Raw genomic sequence first — 20,047 nt, 5'->3', positions numbered from 1 at the left:
ATGGTACCATTTATATAAAAGGTTTTAAACACAAAGAATTCTAGGAAGTATTTAATGATTTTACATAGGTATTAAAAGTATAAAAATGCATACAAACTTACCTAAACTCAGGAGAGTGGTCAGGTTAGAAGAGGGTGGAAGGTCTGGGAGTCTAGGTAACTGACCTATTGCAACTTTACTTATAATCTGTGTGGTAGATATCATTCCGCACATTTTACAGATGTGGAAACTGAGGCACAGGGAAATGAACTGGTTGGAATTTCAGTTCCACTCGGTTTTGACATCGATTCCCTGGCTTAACGAAACAAAGAGCAATCTCTCATTTGCTCTCAGGCCTCTCCCCACCTCCATTCCGACTCTCATGGGATGAAACCTGTCCCCTTCTCAGGAGAGGTCCGAATTCACTCTGGTCCCGCCCCTGTGCATTGGGCCCCGCCCCCTTGGCTCAGCCCTAGCGGGATCATGAATATGCAAATAAGGGGGAGATATTTAAAGGCGCGGGCGCCAGGCGCTGATCCCTTCCCGTTGTTGCCCGCCCCGTTCCGGTTCCCTGTACGTGGCCCGGCCCCTTTCGCCTGTGTCCATCACTCCGTACGGAGTTGCCGTCAGCATGACGGACAAACTGCCCTACAAAGTCGGTGAGTTCCAGGACATGAAGCAGGCCGCTTCTGCTCCTTGACCGTTGCGGGGGCCTGTGCGGGCGACGGCCGGGGTGCCGACGCGAGGCGCTGAGGACCCCCTTGAATCGTTGGCTCCGCGCGATCCTGGCCGCGCGAGGCCGCCTGGGGGTTGGAGTTCCCGCGCGACGGCGAGCGGGTTGTCGGGGGTGGCCGCGGACTACGAGTTCCGGCATACCCCGCGAGGCCCAGTCCTGCGGCGTGGGCTGCGGAGCCTCCAACAGGCGGCACGTTTTGCACTGAGCCCGCTGGGACTGGCGGGAAGTGCGCACCTGGCCGTGGCCTGGGGCTGCTGGCATCTGCCAGGACCTACACTAGGAGGTCCAGATCCTGCTTCCGGAGCCTGGGCCAGCTCTTGGGCCAGCTGGGGGGTCCCGGACAAGTGCCGGTCCTTCTCTGAGCTTCCTACAGGGAAGGCGAGGGAACTGGAGCCCCCCAATAGGCGTGTGAGGCGAGGCCTGGAGAGCGAATCCAAGGCCGGCACTGTACATTCACAGGGGACTTTGGGCTTGTTACTCAACCTCTGGGGTCACCCGCCTGGCCGACAGGGACAGTCCTGCACAGAATCTCAAAGGAAATTTGGAGTGGTTAGAACAATTCTTCTTGCTGTCCTATGGACTGAAGATGATATACTGTTAGTTTAAATATTTTGGGCGTTTACTAGGGGATGGGCACCATCTTATATCTTTATCCTAGATTAATTCCTTTTATTCACACGGCTTTTACTTTCTCATTTTACAAAGAGTGTACTAAGACACAGGAAATAAAGGTAACCTGCCTTCTGACAGCTGGGACCAAGTGAGCAGGATATGAAGCCAGGCACTGTAGTCCTCTGAGCACACCTCACCACTGTATATCAGAGAACACTTGTACAGCTAATGTTCTTTGAAAACACCAGTTCATGCTGGCTAGCCGTTTTTAAGTAAATTCAAGACACCATTAAACCTGGAGAAAGGCACCAACATTTATGGAGCTCTTGCTGTGTATCTGGTAATCAGAGGTGGGTTGGATCCCATTATAGTATACAGAGAAAGCAGCAGAGGCTGTAACAAAGTGACTTGCAGAAATTCTGTGAAATACAGTTGACCTTTGAACAACATGGGTCCATTATATGTGGCTTTTTTCAATAAACACACAGTTTGCCCTTCATGTCTCTAGATTTCACATCTGTGGTATTTTCCATCAGTAGTTGGTTGAATCTGCTTATGTGGAGGGCCATATGCATTATTCTATCCCATTTAATTATTTTTTTAAAAATTTATTTTTAAATATATTTTATTGATTTTTTACAGAGAGGAAGGGAGAGGGATAGAGAGTTAGAAACATCGATGAGAGAGAAACATCGATCAGCTGCCTCCTGCACACTCCCCACTGGGTATGTGCCTGCAACCAAGGTACATGCCCTTGATCAGAATCGAACCTGGGACCTTTCAGTCCGCAGGCCAACGCTCTATCCACTGAGCCAAACCGGTTAGGACCCATTTAATTATTTTTTAAAGGTTAAAAAATTTTGGTTGGTTTTTAGGGAGAGAGAAACATTGATTTGTTGTTCCACTGATTTGTGCATTCATTGGTTGCTTCTTGTACGTGCCCTGACGAGGGATTGAACCCAAAATAAGGATGATGCTCTAACAAACAGCTGTCTGGGGAGGGCAGTTCTATGCCATTTTACATGAGGGACTGGAGCATCCATGGATTTTGGTATCCTCATGGGTGGGTCCTGGAACCAATCCCCTATGGATACCAAGGGTGACTGAAGTTTTGGAGGCATCAAAAGTTATAGATTTTATTTTATTTTTATGTTATTGATTTTAGGGAGAGGGAAGGGAGAGAAAGAGAAAGACATTGATTGCCTGCCTCCCACATGCAGGCTGACCAGGGATCAAACCTGTAACTTGGGCATGTGCCCTGACTGGGAATCAACCTATGACCTTTTGGTGCACAGGATGATGCCCAACCAATTGAGTCACACCGGACAGGGCCAGATTTAAAAAAACAAATTAATTGTGGGGTTTTTTTTTGTTTTGTTTGTTTACTTTAATTCAAAATCTTTATTTGGCACTTGTGTGTCACTGAGCAGGTCAGTCATCCTGAAATCACAAGTCTTTACATTATGCGGAGAAATACAAGAGCTCCTTGCACAGATTTTTTTTTTTAGGAAGGCAAATTTAAAAATATCTATATATTTTTATTGATTTGGGAGAGGGAGAGAGAGATAGAAACATCAAAAATGAGAGAGAATATTGATCGGCTGCCTCCTGCCCACCCCCTACTAGGGCTTGAGCCTGTAACCCAGGCATGTGCCCTTGAACGGAATCGAACCTGGAACCCCTGTCTGTAGGCTGACCCTCTATCCACTGAGCCAAAATGGCTAGGGCAGTAAAGCAAATTTTAAAAGATAGGTTTTAATTGATTTTTAGAGAGGGGAAGGAAGAGGGATAGAGAGAGAGAAACATCAATGATGAGAGAGAAACATCCATCAGATGCCTCCTGTACACTCCCTTACTGGGATCAAGCCTGCACCCCTGGCATGTGCCCTGACCTGGAATTGGACTGGTGACCTCTTGGTTCATGGGCTGATGCTTAACCATTGAGCCACATGGGCTGGGCTTGCATAGATTTTTGAGAGTGGGGTCATTGCCCCTAACCCTTGTGTTGTTCAAGGGTCAATTGTAGTAGCTTATCAGTAGTAGATTATGAAGTAATGGCCGGAGTAGATGTCCCCATTTTATGGGTGATGAAACTGAAGCCCAGAAAGGTTAAGTCAAGGTAACGTTAGTGGCAGAGTTGGATAGAGGCTTGTCATGCTATGGAGAGATCAATGGGTCAGGGTTGAGGGCATTGGGTTTTGTGGGAAGAGATAAGGCTACATTTGGAGGGAGCTTGGCTGGGATGGAGGGAGGAAGCCCCCATTGAAGAGGGCATATTGTGCTCGCCTTTGTCCACATGACATCTTTAATCCTCAGGACTCAGCAAGGTTGGGGATGATTATTCCCACTTTACAGATGGAGAAAGTGAGGCTCTGAGAGGGTCTTGCTATTCCTCTTGGCTTGTCCTGGCCAAGAGGTGTCCCTGCAACTTCAAGTTCTCAGCTCCTGTAGGACCAAAAGCCTCAGAGCCTGGAGCCCCAGACCTTCCTGTGCCTTTGGAGTTGAGGGAAAACTCTGGGGCAGGCACAGCTGCCATGAGGACGGTGGTGTTATTTTTAGCTAGAGGGACAGGTGATAGAGTGGGTGGAGCTTAGCAGGATAGGACAGAACCCATTGTCCATTACTGCTGGGCCTCAGGAGCCTGGAGAAGGCCTCTGGCGCTAGCTCTTTCTGGCCACCAGTCCCTCCTCTGCCACTGACTGGCTGTGGAACCTGGGGCAAACCCCTCTCTGGGTCCTTTTCTCATGGGTAAATGCTGGGAGTTGTACTGGGTTTAGATTTGTTTCTTTTTTGCCACCCCTGTCTTGTGCCAGCTCCTTTCATGGACCTTCTCTCATTCAGTCCTAAAAACAAATATGGTCGGTAAACATTTGCTGAACCCTTCTCTGTGCCAGGCCCTGCTGGGCACTGGACATACAAAGGTGACTCAAGGATGAGGTTGGGGCTGACATGCATACATTTAATGTATTGGCTCCATTTTGTAAGTGAGGAGTTCCGCCCACTTCTTTATCTCCACAGCCACCACCCCAGTTCTGGTCCCTCTCCTCACAGGTTCCCCTGGGTCTCTTGCTCCACATATACATGCAGCCATCAAAGGGGTCTTTTCTTTTTAAAAAATATTTTTATTGATTTCAGAGAGAAAGGGGGAGAGAGAGAGAAACATCAATGATGAGAAAGAATCATTGATTGGCTGCTGCCTCCTGCACACCCCACAATCTGGGCATGTACTCTGACCGGGAATCGAACTGTGACCTCCTGGTTCATAGGTTGATGCTCAACCACTGAGCCATGCTGACTGGGCCAAAGGGGTCTTTTCAAAAGATAAACTGGTCATGATACTTCCCCTTAAAACTCTGTAGTCTTGCCACCCTACTGGGAATAAGATCCTGACTTATCTTACTTCCTCTACTAGAGTCATCCTGGTGCACTCCATTCCTCCAATAGAAATATACCAAGTTCTTTCCTGTTTCCAGGTTTTTGTTGAGCACCTACTGTTTTCCAGGTCTGTATCAGATGCTTGGGGAGGAACCATGCAGGCTAAGAGAACTCCTTGGGTTAAAGCCCTGAGGAGGGAATGAGTTCAGATTGTCTGAAGACCAACAGTAAGCAGATATATGTGGTTGAGAAGCTAGGGAGAGGAAGGAGAGGTAGGAGAACAAGGGTGGGCAGTCATGTGGGTAAGGACCTCAGGCCATGTGAGGAGTTCGGATTTTATTAATGGACTAGAGGCCCAGTGCATGGATCATGCACACTGAAAGGAAATTAATTAGAGAACTATTTTAGAGGCCAGGAAGGGATTGTGGGAGGGCTCCAGGGCATGTCCGGCCTGTCTTGCCCAGTCCCGATTGGCCGGACCCCAGCAGCAAGCTAACCTACCAGTCGGAGTGTCTGCCCCTTGATGGTCAGTGTGCGTCATAGCGAATGGTCAAAAGGTCGGACACTTAGCATATTAGGCTTTCATGTATAGAGAAGATAAGGGGAAGCCATTGGAGGGTTGTTTTTTACTTTAGCAGAAGAGCGGAGGTGCTATAATTTAAATTTTATAAAGCATCTTCTGGCTTCTGTGGGGAGAATAGTAGACCAGAGAAGAGGCTTCTTCAGTGATCCAAGGTGGTAAGATATGGTTGGATTGCTTATATATTTGTGATTTTGAGCCAACAATATGCTGATGGATTGGAAGAGGGTGAAAGGGGAAAAGAACCAAGAAAATTTTCGTCTGGAGTGGCTGTTCAAATAGTATTTCATTTCCTAAAATGGGAAAATTGGCAAGGTAAGGAGTCATGAGGGTTCAAACTTGACACATAATAGATCCAGTTGTGCATCTAAGTGGAGCTATTCAGCAGGCAATTGGATTATATGAGTCTCCTAATCAGGGGAGAAGTTGGGCTGGAGATAAATACGTGGGAGTCACTGCTGCAGAGACCGTATTTAAAGGAAAAGGGAGAAGATGGAACCCTGAGGGCTTCCAAACATTAGTCACTTATAGGAATAGAAGCCAGAAAAGTAGTAGGGAAAACAGGACCGTTATAGAAGCCAAACAAAGGGTTTCAGAAGGAAGGAGTAATTAGTGGGATCAGTGCTGCAGGGAGAAGCATGAACATAGATAATTGACTATTAGGTGTGGGAATCAGGCTGGTCTTGAGAGACCTTGAAAAGAGCAGTATCCATGGAATTGAAGTCTCAAGGATGCCAGAGGGCATGGGATCAGGCCACACAGAGCAGAGACAACTTATCTATTGTAACAAAAGAATGCCTAGTCTGTAGCTACAGTGGAGGAGGACTAGTGGAATCCGTGGAGGAAAAGTGGCCTAGTTCTGAATTTTTTTCAGTGAATCGTGAAGTGAGGTCATCAGTTGAGAGTAAATTTACTAAGACAATGTAATAGGATTGCTGGCCTGTTTCTTGAATTTGTGTCTTAGTAAATGAGACCTTTTAGTGTGGTTGTGATTTTTCTCCCGCTGGACTCAATGATTTAGGTGGAGTGGAGGATTGGGTTTAACTATGGTGGGAGTTTTGCCATGAGTTATCAGAGGACAGAAGGGTAGAAAGGACAGCAAAATCTTAAAATGTGGGAGGAAGAAATTGAGAATGTGAAGGCAAACTATGAGGGGCAGTGGAAACTGGTAGGATTAATGCATTAGAGGTTCAGACCTGACTGGCTGCGGCCTTACTAGAGTTGGGGCTGTAGAGGGAGAAGATTGGAAAGATGGGACATAGTCACAGCCATTTGCTTGAAATCAATATTTCCAGGGGGGAGTATCATTGGTGATGGGCTGCCAAGGTGGGCAGGGTAGAGTAGGGGTAATGATAGGGGGAGGGTGTGTGTGTTGAGGCCCAGTAGAAGTAGTCCCTCCCATGGAGGAGGAATATTTCATCTTTGAATTGTACAGCAGGAAGCAGTCTGACGTAGTCAGTTTTATTATTTGTTATTACCCCCTTGGGTAATTGACAGGATCTAAGCTTCCCTAAATATAATAATCAGCAGCAGTCCAGGCCCCATCCTAGATCTATTGAATCTGATTTTCCAAGAGAGGTTTATAAGCACGACAGATAACTTTTACAAGGGAAGGGACTGACCTTCGGAATGGGCTAGTGTGGCGTGGGTAGGGAGGGTGAAATTATTAGAAGAATATTGAGATAGTGAGAGAGCTCATGATAGTATTCTTTTTTCCTGCCTGAGAATTTGGACAAATTTGAGACATTTGGGGTGGCAGATAGAAGCCAAAATATAACTTTCATTACTAACATTGAAGCCAGAGGATGTAGATTAGCATTGGAGAACAAGGAGGTTCATGTGTACTTGCTAACTGAACCCCCAAATTCAGTTACATACCCATTACAGGCAAGGTGGGCCTGGTAGGTCTCGGTGTAGAAGAACATGCTTCCTGCAAGCAAGGTGGCTACTGTTGCTTGCAAAAGAAGGGAGAGCTGCGCCTGGTTAGTATGGCTTAGTTAGTTGGGCATCTTCCTGTGCACCCAAAGGATGCCAGTTTGATTCCCAGTCAGTGCACATCCCTGATAGGGGCGTGCAGGAGGCAGCCAACCAATGTTTCTCTCTCACATCGGTTTCTCTCCCCCTCCCTTTCTCTCTCTCTAAGTATCAATAAAAATCTTTTTGTTTAAGTATTTAAAAAAAGAAAATAAAAAAGAAGGGAGAGCTGAACTGCACATGCCCAATTTATTCCTCCCAAGTTTACTAATCAGACAAGTCACTCCACCTCCCCTGGGGCAGAAAGGAGCCCGAGGTGTCACACAGATGAATTCTCTCCAGGTGGAAACATCAGGAGTGGGGAAGGAGCATTTTCATATCTTAAGGAAAATCAAAGAACTGTGCCAAAGCCAAGGTGTTAATAGTATCATTTATGAGTGTGAAGTTAGCAAGAGTGATGACTTGGAAGATGGACAGTCAACCAGGAGCTAAAATCTTTAGGGAATGAGGAAGTTGGTAGGTGGCAGCAGAAAAGGTAGTGGGGAGTATATATACATATATATAGGCTGATAGCTATTTTTCAAGGGGGCACTTACCTGTGTTATTTACACATACTTGTGTGATTCTTTGATTAAATGTACTCTCCCACAAGATTATAAGTTGAAGTTAGGCAGGACCATGCCTTTCTCTTTTGACTGCCTCAGCTCCATAAATTCCTATTGAATGAGTGACAGAGTCAGTGACCAGATTGCTCAGCCTAATGTTTCAAGTCCACACGTGGATGAGTGACCAGTGTCGTGCTTCCTGGTTGGTGGGATGATCCGCTCGCTCATGGAACTCCCATTCATCCTGCCTTTGCAGCTGACATCAGCCTGGCCTCCTGGGGACGCAAGGCCCTGGACATCGCGGAGAACGAGATGCCGGGCCTGATGCGCATGCGGGAGCTGTACTCGGCTTCCAAGCCACTGAAGGGTGCCCGCATCGCCGGCTGCCTGCACATGACCGTGGAGACAGCCGTCCTCATTGAGACCCTTGTTGCCCTGGGTGCTGAGGTAAGCTCTGCAGCTATTCTGTGTGAAGTGGGAAAACCAGTGTGGTTTGCCCCCTCAGGCCCAGCTGGGGCAACAGCCTTGTCACAGTGCCGTCACTTTTGTGGTGACTGATGTGCACATTTTTTTTCCGGCTAGGAAGATAGCATTAAACTGCCCTCAATTCACATCCTCCTGCCTAAGGAGCTCTGGTAGAAAAATTCAACCCCACTGTCCAACTGAGACATGGAAGGACTGGCTCTCATTGGCCCTCCTAGGGTCATGTGCCTGCCCTGGACCAATCATGGCTGCCAGAAGGATGATGTGCTCTGATTGGTTCAGCCTGGGTCATATGTACCTGATTGACAGCTCTTCTAACCTCTTTAGGAGTCTCGGAACAAGATAGTGCTTCTCCAAAAGAGGGCGGGAGAGCAGCCCAAACCAACAGACTACATTAGACTCAGTCCTTGTATTTCTTTTAAACATTCACACTCTGATTTTATAGCTTTAAATACTATCTACATGGTGATGACTCTCAGGTAAATGTACCAGCCTAGATTTTCCTCCACCCCCACCCCCAACTCAAGACTTGTATACTCAGCAGCTGATGTGCCATCTCCACTTGGAGATCTAATAGACATAACAACCTCAACATATGCAAACAAACTCATGATTTCTTGTGCGCCCCTCCCCCACCCCTGTCTGCAGTCTTCCTCACATAGGCAAATGGAAATTCAGCCTTCCAGGTTTTCTTAGTTCAAGAACCTGGCGTCATCCCTGACTCCACTTTGTCTCTCACACCAACAACTAATTCTACAGCAAATCGGTTCAGCTCAGCCTTCAGAAGATACCTATTATCACCTCCACTGCTACTGTTACATCTCTTGCCTGACCTCTTAACAGCTTCTTCACTCTTCTCCTTGCTTCCTGTGGAGCCCTTTCTCTTCCACACAGCACCAGCGTGCTGTTTCAAAATGAAAGTTAGGTCTTGTCACTGCTCTGGCTCCTGTTCACTTACCAGGTCCACCACTCTATGGTCACAGAGCTGGCTGGGCCTCGATCACACAGTGAGCTTCTCACTTTCAGCACCATGGCTTTTTCTTATCCCTGTCCAATGACCTGGTGTTTCTGTGACCACACAGCCCTATCTTACTGGCTCTTCTAGGTGCAGTGGTCCAGCTGCAACATCTTCTCCACCCAGGACCATGCAGCAGCTGCCATTGCCAAGGCCGGCATTCCGGGTGAGTCCTGCTTGCTGCTGGGGGGTGTGGGAATGCATGAAGGGGCTCTTGCTTCTCCATGTTTGCTTCCTGGCTCCTATAGTGACAGACTTCCCTGCGGCTGGGGAGAGGAGTCATGGCCACACAATCCTAGCCTGATGACCCATAAGAAAGCTGTTTTATTCTGTTGCCATCTAAAATTCTATGGGAGGTACTTAGTGTCCCAGCTTGTCTTGTGGTCAAGAAGGACAGGATCTTGTGCTTGGGAACCACTTGGAATAGAGGAGGGGAAGATCCTTAAAAAAAGGATGTGGAGGAAAAGAAAAAGAAAGGATGTAGGGCCTGGCCAGTATAGCTCAGTGGTTGAGCATCAACCCATGCACCAAGAGGGTTTGATTCCCAGTCAGGGCACATACCTGGGTTGCGGGCTTGATCCCCAGTGGGGGATGTATAGGAGGCAACTGATTGATGTTTCTCTCCCTCTTCTTTCCTCTCTCTCTAAAAATCATTATAAACCTTTTTTAACCCTTTGCACTCGCTTGCTTTTTTCTCGATTCCTGCTACCGATGCTAACCGTGTCGAGTCACACTCGACATCCGAGTGCAAAAGGTTAAAAAAAGGATGGATGTTGGTCTGTTTCTAAAAAGAATCGGGAGGAATACTGGTCAGAAAAAGAGCTCTAGAGGTTCATTGCCTAGGGTCTGTGGAAGGACCAAAAATAAGAGGAAGAGCTTTCATAAGCTGCTGGAGAAATGGCATGTGTCATCCTCGGCCTGGGGAGGGGAGTGGTTAGCTCTGATGGTGATTAAGTAGGACATTCATGAGTCCTCACGAGCCTCAGGTGCAGGGGAGAGGGTCAGGAGGATCCCTTCAGTGACTAACCAGTGCTGGATAGGCATGTCTCCCATTCCTCAGCCATGGTTGGGCTTCGTGGCCTTTTCTGGGAAATTCTTTGTCTTCAAGACCATTGTCTGCCTCAGATAGACAGAGAAGCAGCCTGCCCTGCTTGGCCAGTGGTCTTTTCTCATAAGTGGTTCATGGGAGCCCCACGTATGTGTCCCAGTCATATAATCTGATGGGAGGAGCCTGGACTGGTGCTAATGTCTGGCACAGAAAAAGCACTATACATAACTGCTATTAGTAATTTTTTGGCCAGACTTTGCCTGAGACCACCCACCACAGAGACTGCTGGGCCCTCAAGTCCTTTTAGTGCAGAACAATTCTTGGATCTTGCCTTGTGGGTCCACATGAATATGGCTCCCTGCCTCTGCAGCACCTCGTCCCAGCACTTGGGGTGGGATTCTGGTCATTATGGGTTGATGCCCCTATCCTTGGGGCCTAGACAGAAGGGAGTAGGAAAGTAAATAATTCATTCCAGTTACCTGTATCTGGCCTCCAGCTCACTTAATCCATTTACAGATGAGGAAACTGAGGCTCAGAGAAGTGAAGTGATTTACCCAAAGTCACACAGCTGGCAAGTGCAGAGCCAGGATTTGAACTCAGGTCTCTGTGGCTCCAAGTTGTGTTCTTATTACCGCTGAGTTCTGAGAGGGGCTGGGGTGGCTGGGCATGGGAATTAGGAAGGAGATAGTTTTGGCTCTGCCCAGGTAGTTTCCTAGAGCAGGTTCCAGTGGGGAAGCAGACACTGATGTGCCATTCACCCTCCAGTGTATGCCTGGAAGGGTGAAACAGATGAGGAGTACCTGTGGTGCATTGAGCAAACTCTGTACTTCAAGGATGGGCCTCTCAACATGATTCTGGACGACGGCGGTGATCTCACCAACCTCATCCACACCAAGTATCCACAGCTCTTGTCGGGTGAGTAGGGTGGATGGGTGGGTGGGCTTGGTGCTTGCTGGCAACCTCGATGGAGCCTGCTTGCTCATGTGAAAGCAGCAGGCTGGTAGGATTCCCAGCACCTCAAGCAGCAGATTCTGTGGAAGATGGGAGGATGGCAGGTTCCTGAGGGCGTGCTGGGGCCTGACCTGACTTCTGCCAGGGTGGCTAGGGAGGGGAGGGGGCGGTCTGGCTGAGAAGATCTAAGAGCAAGCATAAGCCAGGTCTGCGAATGAGTCAGATTTTTTTTAAGCAGGGTAGAGAGGAAAGTGGGGTGAGGGAGGAAAAGACTGACTCTTCAGAAAACAGAAAGAAGCCAGCCTGGTTGGTAGCTTAGCTTCCTTCCCTGGGAGAGGGAGTATTATAGGAGCGGCTAGAGCTCTAGTAAAGGCCAGATGTATGAGTATTAATAGGTTAAGATAAAAGAATTTAGCTTGATCCTGAGAGCAAATAGAAATCATTGGAGGGTTTTGAAAAGATTTCTCTGAAAATGTACATGTTCAAAATGCCTGCTGTGGAGGATGGGTTGTGGCTGGGAGGTCAGGTGAATAATGGTGGCAGGGACTAGCACAGTGGCAGTGGAATGGAGTGGCCTGGTAATGGTGGTGACTCCTCCCTCTTGCTGGCCTGGATGATTGGGTAGACTGTGGTATCAGTCACAGAGATGTGAACCCAGAAAGATGAAGAATTTGAGTGAGTTCATGTAATAGGCTCTTGAGGCTTCATTCCAGAGCCACCCTCACGCCCCCAGCCAATCCCTTAGGTGGCCCCTTCCTGGCCTGAGGCTTACCCCGTCCTTTCTTGTTCAGGTATCCGAGGCATCTCCGAGGAGACCACAACAGGGGTCCACAACCTGTACAAGATGAAGGCCAACGGGATCCTGAAGGTTCCTGCCATCAATGTCAATGACTCCGTCACAAAGGTGAGCCTGGGGGCAGTGATAGTTCCAGCTGTTGGCTCCCAGTGCAGCTTGGAAGTAGGCCCCTGAGGAAGGACCCCTGGGAAGGCTGCAGGCTAGGGACTTGAAGGCCTCATTTGAGAGGAGGGAGGAGATTGCAGACTGAGGGTAATTAGTGTATTAAAGAGGTGAAGAACTATACAGTGAGAGCTGGGCATCAGGAGCTTTAAAGTGAAGCAGATTCTTTGGGCAATCTCTTTCAGTAATTGATCCTGGAGAAGCCTTCTGGACCAGCAGAGAAAGGCTAGCAAGGTCTTAGGGCTGATCGCAGGGTATGCCACAGGGCAGAAAGCAGGGTGAGAGGCATATGAGGGCATTAGCTGGTGGAGAAAAGTCATAGATGATCAGCCCAAGGTCCATCAGGCCAAGATGCTGAGAGTGGGTCTGAGGCCGTAGGGCCTTGCTTGCTCCCATTGCCCCCATACCCCCTCTCCTTTCAGAGCAAATTTGACAACCTCTATGGCTGCCGGGAGTCCCTCATAGATGGCATCAAGCGGGCCACAGACGTGATGATTGCGGGCAAGGTGGCGGTGGTAGCAGGATATGGCGACGTGGGCAAGGGTTGTGCCCAGGCCCTGAGGGGTTTTGGGGCCCGAGTCATCATCACCGAGATTGACCCCATCAATGCACTGCAGGCTGCCATGGAGGGTACGATAGGGCGAGGGTTGGCTGTCAGTCACTGGGGCCAGAGGAAAGGCAAGGCCACCCTGGATGACCCATGGCCACTGTCTGCACAGGCTATGAGGTGACTACCATGGACGAGGCTTGTCAGGAGGGCAACATATTTGTCACCACCACAGGCTGTATCGACATCATCCTTGGCAGGTAGGGATCCTGGGGAGTGAGAGAAGGGGCTGGGTTGGGGCTGCTCTTCGTTCCTGATGGTCTCCCATGGATTTGGGCTTCCCATAGGCACTTTGAGCAGATGAAGGATGACGCCATCGTATGTAACATTGGACACTTTGACGTGGAGATTGATGTCAAGTGGCTGAATGATAACGCTGTGGAGAAAGTGAACATCAAGCCCCAGGTGCGGAGCCCCAGCCCTTCTAACAGGGTGGGCAGATGGAGGGCTGAGGGGGGCGTGCTCATGGGCTCACCAAAGGAGGGCAGATGAGGAAGCTCTGGCAACCTGCGCAACAGGATGGGAGGAAGGGGGCCTGGTTTCAGGGCTACTTAAATCAGCATCTCGGAGTTAGGCCAAGGCATCCCATTTTTCAAAGGTCCCACGATGATTCTGATGTGCAGCCAAGGTTTAGCACCACTACATTCAGCTTTTACTGGGTATGGTGATTAAGAACATGGGATCTGTCCTCAGACTGTCCAGGCTTAAATTGCAGCTACTTGTTAGTGTGTGGCTCTGGACAGTTTAACCTTTTGAACTTTAGTTTCTTTATCTGTGAAATGGGGATAATAGTAGTACTTAAATCATAGGGTTGTTAATAGTCACATGTATATATACATTTAGTTACATAGTTATGTGTATGCTCTTAGTTCAGGGTACATGCCAATAAGAGTAATAATAATAACAATAACAACATTACCTAATACTTACTGAGTACTAGTATGTGCCAAGCCATGTGTCAAGTGCTTTACATGTGTCAGTTCACTAAATTCTCACAGCAGATCTGTAAGGTCTGTAGCTCAGAGCTGCTTGATAAATATTGTCTCTTACTATTAATTGAGTGTGCCATGGCTGTGCTAGAGGTTGTTCTAGGGTAGCCTAGGCCCTTCACAGGTGCTGTTGGAGGCAGGTAGGCCTGCTGAGCAAGAGGGTAGGATGAGGCAGGGGTGGCCATTAGGAGCATTACCAGCCCTCACTGCTATTCTGCCCACTTGCAGGTGGACCGCTACCGGCTGAAGAACGGGCGCCGAATCATCCTGCTGGCCGAGGGCCGGCTGGTCAACCTGGGCTGTGCGATGGGTCACCCCAGCTTCGTGATGAGCAACTCCTTCACCAACCAGGTGCTGGCACAGATTGAACTGTGGACCCATCCAGACAAGTACCCCGTTGGGGTCCATTTCCTGCCCAAGAAGGTAGGTACCCACCTCCAACCCAGGCCAAGGGTCATACATCCAACCCTGGGCTCCCCACACAGGACTTGCCAGAGTTCACCTGAGAGGTCCACAGGGAAGAAAGCATTTTCTTCATTTAGCAGAGAAGGAAACTCAGGCCCAAAGTAGAGAATGACTCCCATTCTCTACTGGGTGATGAGAGCATGGGCTTTATGGTGAGACCCACCCAGGTTTGAATCTAAGCCTTACCACTTAGCAGCTGTATAACTGGGGCAAGTTACTTAACTTCTTTGTGCTTCTATTTCCTCCTCTGTAAAACGAAGGTAATACTACCTCCTTTAAGGATTGTGAGGATTTCCTTAGATCAGGGGTCACAAACCCATATGCCCACAGGGATTGGGCAGGTAAATGAGTGAATTGGGCTGGGTGGAGACTAACAGAAGAGCACAGGCCCAGTGAAGGGGTCAGCTGTCATTAACCTGGAACCCAGGCCCATTGGACCAGGGCTCCTGACATTTCAAGAGAAGCCAGATGTTAAGATCTTTGTATGAAATATTCAATTTTTAAATATAGGCAACTTGTTAACAGTTTTTAAAAATAATCAGGTGGGTCGACTTGGACATGTCTGTAAGCCAAAAATGCAGCCTGCAGGCTGTAGGATTGTGGCCTTGGAATGAAATGATACCACTAACACACTGAGTATAGCATCTGACATGCTATGGGAGTGTGGTCAGGTAACCATGACAAGGAGGTCTTCTCATATCAAACCCAGTGCTTATCCTAACACCCTATGCAATGTGCATACCCCCAAGGATCAGAACTGTTATGTTTTAGTTCCAGCCTTTTTTTTTCCAGTGTCATGGTTGAACTTGGCTTTGCCACTTAGCCTCTCTGGGCCTCAGTTTCCCTAAGAGTAACTCTTGCTCGTCTAGCATTTGATACTGAGGAAGCTTTGATGAAGTCTCCATACCACTCCTCCACCCCTTGAAAGGCTGGTTCTGCCAAGTGAAGTAGGAAGAAGCCTGGGTGTCCTCTTGAGGCCTGGGGCATCTGCCCCCAGAGCACCTGCCTCCAGAGCCAGCCAACTCCTTTCCACCTAGTCTTCCTTGGATACTTCCCTTGGACCAGATGTTTTACCCATAAGGGCCTTGAGGGCTCTCCTGATAGATGCAGCCTGCCAGGTCCCCAGCCGTGTTATGGGGTTTAAAAAGTCTGATTTGACCTCCATCTGATCCCAGTTGGAATAAATATGATTGATGGTGAGAAATTGGACAGGACTTAAAATGAGGTCAGGGTTGAAGTAAAAAGTCAAAAGATCTCATCTCCCACCCCAGCACATGGCCTCATCCTTAACTCCTTCATCACGGCCAAGATATGGATGGGGGACAAGACATCCTTGGCTTCATGCCTCACATGTGATGTATGGACAATGACAGAGAGAGCAGCCACCATTTATTAAGGTATCTACTTGCACCAAGAACTCTAGCATTGATCTTTGTGATAGCCATGAGAGATCCATCCTACAAATGAGGACACTAAGGTTCAGAGATTGACTTGTTCCCACAGTTGTCAAGTATTGGGCCAGGAGTAGAACCCAGCTCTACTGTCTGTCCAAGTTAACCATTATGACACACTGCCTTCTGGGTGTGGGTTAAAAGAGAAGGAAGAAGTGTATTCAGGGTTAGGTTAGGCCAAGTGAAGGGAGTAGTCAATGTGAACTCTGAGAGTGAGAGACCTTCATTCTGCTTCCAGAATTAACATGGACTTGGGGCTGGGCTCTGCTCATCCCTTGCCTGCCTCTCCCCAGTTTCTTCTTCTGATAAATAAAAGAGTAAATACTGCCCCCCTTAAGGGAATTTGTGAGGCTCTCGTGAGACAATGGATATGAAACCACTTGGACATGTAAAAGTTGTAGGGGCTGGGCTGTAGTCCAAGGCTGTTGTGTCATCATGGGGTGGGACTTGGGGCATTAGGGAAAGAGACAGGCCCTACCCAGAGCAGGAAGCTGAGAAAGTGACACCGCACACTGAGAGTTTACCTTTCTCTAAGTGCCCTTTTCAGACTTCTTTATGCATTTCAGCATTGGTCAGATTTAGGAATTGGCCTTATCTAACCCCAGCCTCTGTCTTCCTTGGTTTCTGTTCCATCTCTTCAAAGATGCCTTGGAGGCCATAAGTTGAGATGTTTGAGACAAGTTTTGGGGTTTTAGAGCCAGATAGACTTGGGTTCAAATCCTATCTCTATAAATAACTAGCCGTGTGACCTTGGGCAAGTCATTTCACTTTTCTGAGCCTTGATTTCTACGTTTGTGAAAGGAGGATGGCAATTTTTTTATTAGTCAGGATCCTTTTGGTGGCAAGTGGGTAGAAACCCTGTTTAAACTGGTGTGTTAGTTATCTATTGCTATGTAACAATTTAACCCCAAAACTTATGGTTTAAAACAGTAAACACTTATTATTTTAGTTTTTGTGGGTCAGGAATTTGAGAGCACCTTAGTGGGGTGCTTTGATTTGAGGTCCTTCATGAGGTTGCAGTGCTATCTGAAGGCTAGATGGGCTGGAAGATCCACTTCACTATTGGCAGGAGGTCTCGGTTCCTCGTCACATTGGGATCTCCATAGGGCCACCTAAGTGTCCTCAGGAGATGGCAGCTGGCCTTTCCCAGAGGGTGGTCCAGGAGAGCAAAGGAAGTAGCTGCAGTGTCTTAGAACCTCGTCTCCAAGTCATACACCATCACTTCTGCTTTTTTCTATTAGAAGTGAGTCACTCAAGGGGTGAACAATTAGGCACCACCTCCCGAAAGGAGTATTATGAATTTCTAGACAAAGAATTTAAGGACATACTTTAAAACAACCACACCAGCCAAAACCGGTTTGGCTCAGTGGATAGAGCGTCGGCCTTCGGACTCAAGGGTCCCAGGTTCGATTCTGGTCAAGGGCATGTACCTTGGTTGCGGGCACATCCCCAGTGGGGGGTGTGCAAGAGGCAGCTGGTCGATGTTTCTAACACTCTATTCCTCTCTGTAAAAAATCAATAAAATATATTAAAAAATAATAACGACAGCAATCTACTAAAAAATATTCACTCAAATGAGAAATATGCCAAAGAATAAAATAATACTATACATAATTTTAAAAAATAATAATAAAAAAAATAAAACAACCACACCAATTTAATCTAAAAAGAAACTATTGGCTGCACAGGGTGGGGCAAAAGTAGGTTTATAGTTGTCCAAATGAAAAATAATACAATAATTAATAAATGATAATATAAGAATAAACTCTCTCTCATGTACTCACAACTGTAAACCTACTTTTGTCCCACCCTGTATAAAGGAGGAGTCAAGATTCAGACAATTGACCCAGGGATTCAATATTATTAGAGCTCTGTGTTTCTCTGTATTGGCTCTTTTTTTTTTTCTTTACATTCACTACACTTGTCAAATAGACTTACCACTAGCAAAGTGAGACTGATACCCTCCCTGTTTAGAAATCCCAGTGAAATTGGAGAGATCCTGTCTCTACCTGTTAGGGAAAATGTTTGTCCCTAGATATATTCCAGAGAGGCATTTTGGTTAGCTACTTGGGTTGGTGGAAGGTGGGAAAGGGGATGTAAGTGATGGTCCCACCAGGGTACTTGGAGGGGAGGATGTAGCATGGTTCCCTCTTGAGGAAGGGGAGCTGGGCAGTCAAAAACAACACACCCACTGCGTCTGACTGAAGATAGGATGAGGTAATATGTGTAACGCCTGGCAGGTACCCCAACACAACAGTTCTTGCCTCCATTGGCAGCTGGATGCAGGTAAGAGGTTCCAGAGCATGGTACTGACTCCACATCTTCCTGTGTTTCTCCCCAGTTGGATGAAGCAGTAGCTGAAGCCCACCTGCGAAAGCTGAATGTGAAACTGACCAAGCTGACGGAGAAGCAGGCCCAGTATCTGGGCATGCCCCGTGATGGCCCCTTCAAGGCCGATCACTACCGTTACTGAGAACCAGACCTGCCCTTTTGCCTTCTAGCTGCTGTCCTTGCCCAGGTCCCTCGTCTTCTCCTCAAGAGCAAATGGCACCAATTTTGAGAATGATTTGTTAATGTCCCCCATCGACTCCCTGGGGCTGGCCACTCAGTCTTTGGCCTCCGCTATATCCCTCATACTGTTCCTTGTGTGGGAGAGGGAATTGAGAAGCCCCTCCTCAAGCCCTGGTCACAGGGGAGGTACATGGGAGATACCCACAGGGAACCATGAGCTCAGGGGTTTTAGAACTGCTCACTCAGTCAGTCCTTCCTTAGGCTGGAAGTTGGAAGTGATGGCGTAACACCTGTGCACTTTACTATCTAAGCCATCACCTGCCCTATGGATGTTGTGCCCATATTCTTGATTGACGGGCTCACTGCTTCCTCAGCCCATGACAAATGAGAAGGAGCTATATCAATGGGCGGGGAGGAACTGGTGGAGTTCGAATGCTCCTGAGAGCCTGGCTTAGTGCTGGGCATTCTCTTATACCTCAGAACAATGAGGTTGGTACTTTCAGTCCCTATTTTTCAGGGGTTATAAAATACAGTTACGGGACAGCCGAGGAAGGACAAGAAAAGTGACAGCCAGAGGTTGAGAGGGGCCAGAGAATCTTAAAAGCAGGCATAGATCTGCCACCACTTTGTAATGGTTCCTATCACAACCCTGGGTCAAAAAGATAAATTTTGTTTATGTTTATATAATGTTAGAGCAAGAAGGTAGATAAATAAAAATTTTGGTGCCTAAAATAATTTTGATCCTTTATTATATAGACTGGAGGCCTGGTGCACAACATTCATGCACTGTGGGGGTGGGAGGGTCTCTCAGCCCGGCCTGCACCCTCTCACAGTCTGGGACCCCTCAGGGGGATGTCAGACTGCTGGCTTAAGCTAGCAGGTGGACATCCCCCTGAGGGGTGCTTAGTGCTGCTGCGGAGGTGGGAGAGGCTCCCACCACCACTGCTGCATTCGCCAGCCCTTAGCCCGACTTCTGGCTGAGCAGCGCTCTCCCTGTGGAAGTGCACTGACCATCAGGGGGCAGCTCCTGCATTGAGTGTCTGCCCCCTGGTGGTCAGTGTGCATCATAGCAACCAGTCGTTCAGCTATTCAGTCAATTTACATTTTAGCCTTTTATTATATAGGATAATCCACTGCCAACAATGTATGCCATGAGCAAGGGGTAATAGTTGTGTGCTGATGAAGACATGGGGTTGAGGGGAAGGGGTGGAGGTAGAAGAGGGTATAGGGAGGATAAACGGTGATGGGGGGAAAAAGACACGGGGTTGTCTGCAGTGTGGAGTTATAAAGGCTGCAGGCAAACCTTTGGGATTGGAAGGATGGGTAAAGTGAAGAGAACTATATCTCTTTAGGCGTGTCTCTTGTAAACAGCCTAGTTTTAACCCAATCTAAGATTCATTTAGTAGGTGAATTTAACTTTATATTTATTGTAATTCCTGTTTGTATTTATTTCCTCTACCTTAGTTTTTGTGTCCCAATTCATATTTTCTTTTTCGCCCCATTTCCACTTTGGGCTGATCCAGTGCTCCTTGGGGAACTATTATTTATTGAGCACCTACGGGCTGCTAGGGGCTTTGTAGTTGATTTTCTTTATTCTCACAACAAGCTTAGTATATTATATATCCTAATTTTATAGCTGAGAATGGAGACTCAGGTTAAATTAAGTGTCTTTCCTAAAGTCACAGTTTGTAAGAGGCCTCATCATGAA

The 20,047-nt window shown here is 47.7% G+C and overlaps 1 protein-coding gene across 1 annotated transcript; it reads left to right on the top strand.

Annotated features, from left to right (window-relative positions):
* Nucleotides 1-517: 517 nt before the first annotated feature.
* AHCY (adenosylhomocysteinase) lies at nt 518-19,081 on the top strand. Its single transcript, XM_079784609.1, has 10 exons — nt 518-638; nt 8,118-8,308; nt 9,450-9,525; nt 11,173-11,322; nt 12,150-12,262; nt 12,739-12,946; nt 13,036-13,123; nt 13,211-13,328; nt 14,141-14,335; nt 18,170-19,081. Exons 1-10 carry the CDS (start codon nt 611-613, stop codon nt 18,299-18,301), a joined length of 1,299 nt encoding a protein of 432 aa, XP_079640735.1. The 5' UTR covers nt 518-610; the 3' UTR covers nt 18,302-19,081.
* Nucleotides 19,082-20,047: the final 966 nt, after the last annotated feature.

The sequence above is a fragment of the Cnephaeus nilssonii genome (assembly GCF_951640355.1).
Source record: "Cnephaeus nilssonii genome assembly, chromosome: 11".
Lineage (NCBI taxonomy): Eukaryota > Metazoa > Chordata > Mammalia > Chiroptera > Vespertilionidae > Cnephaeus > Cnephaeus nilssonii.
The sequence above is the reverse complement of the archived record's forward strand: the minus strand, read 5'-3'. Positions and strand labels throughout refer to the sequence as shown.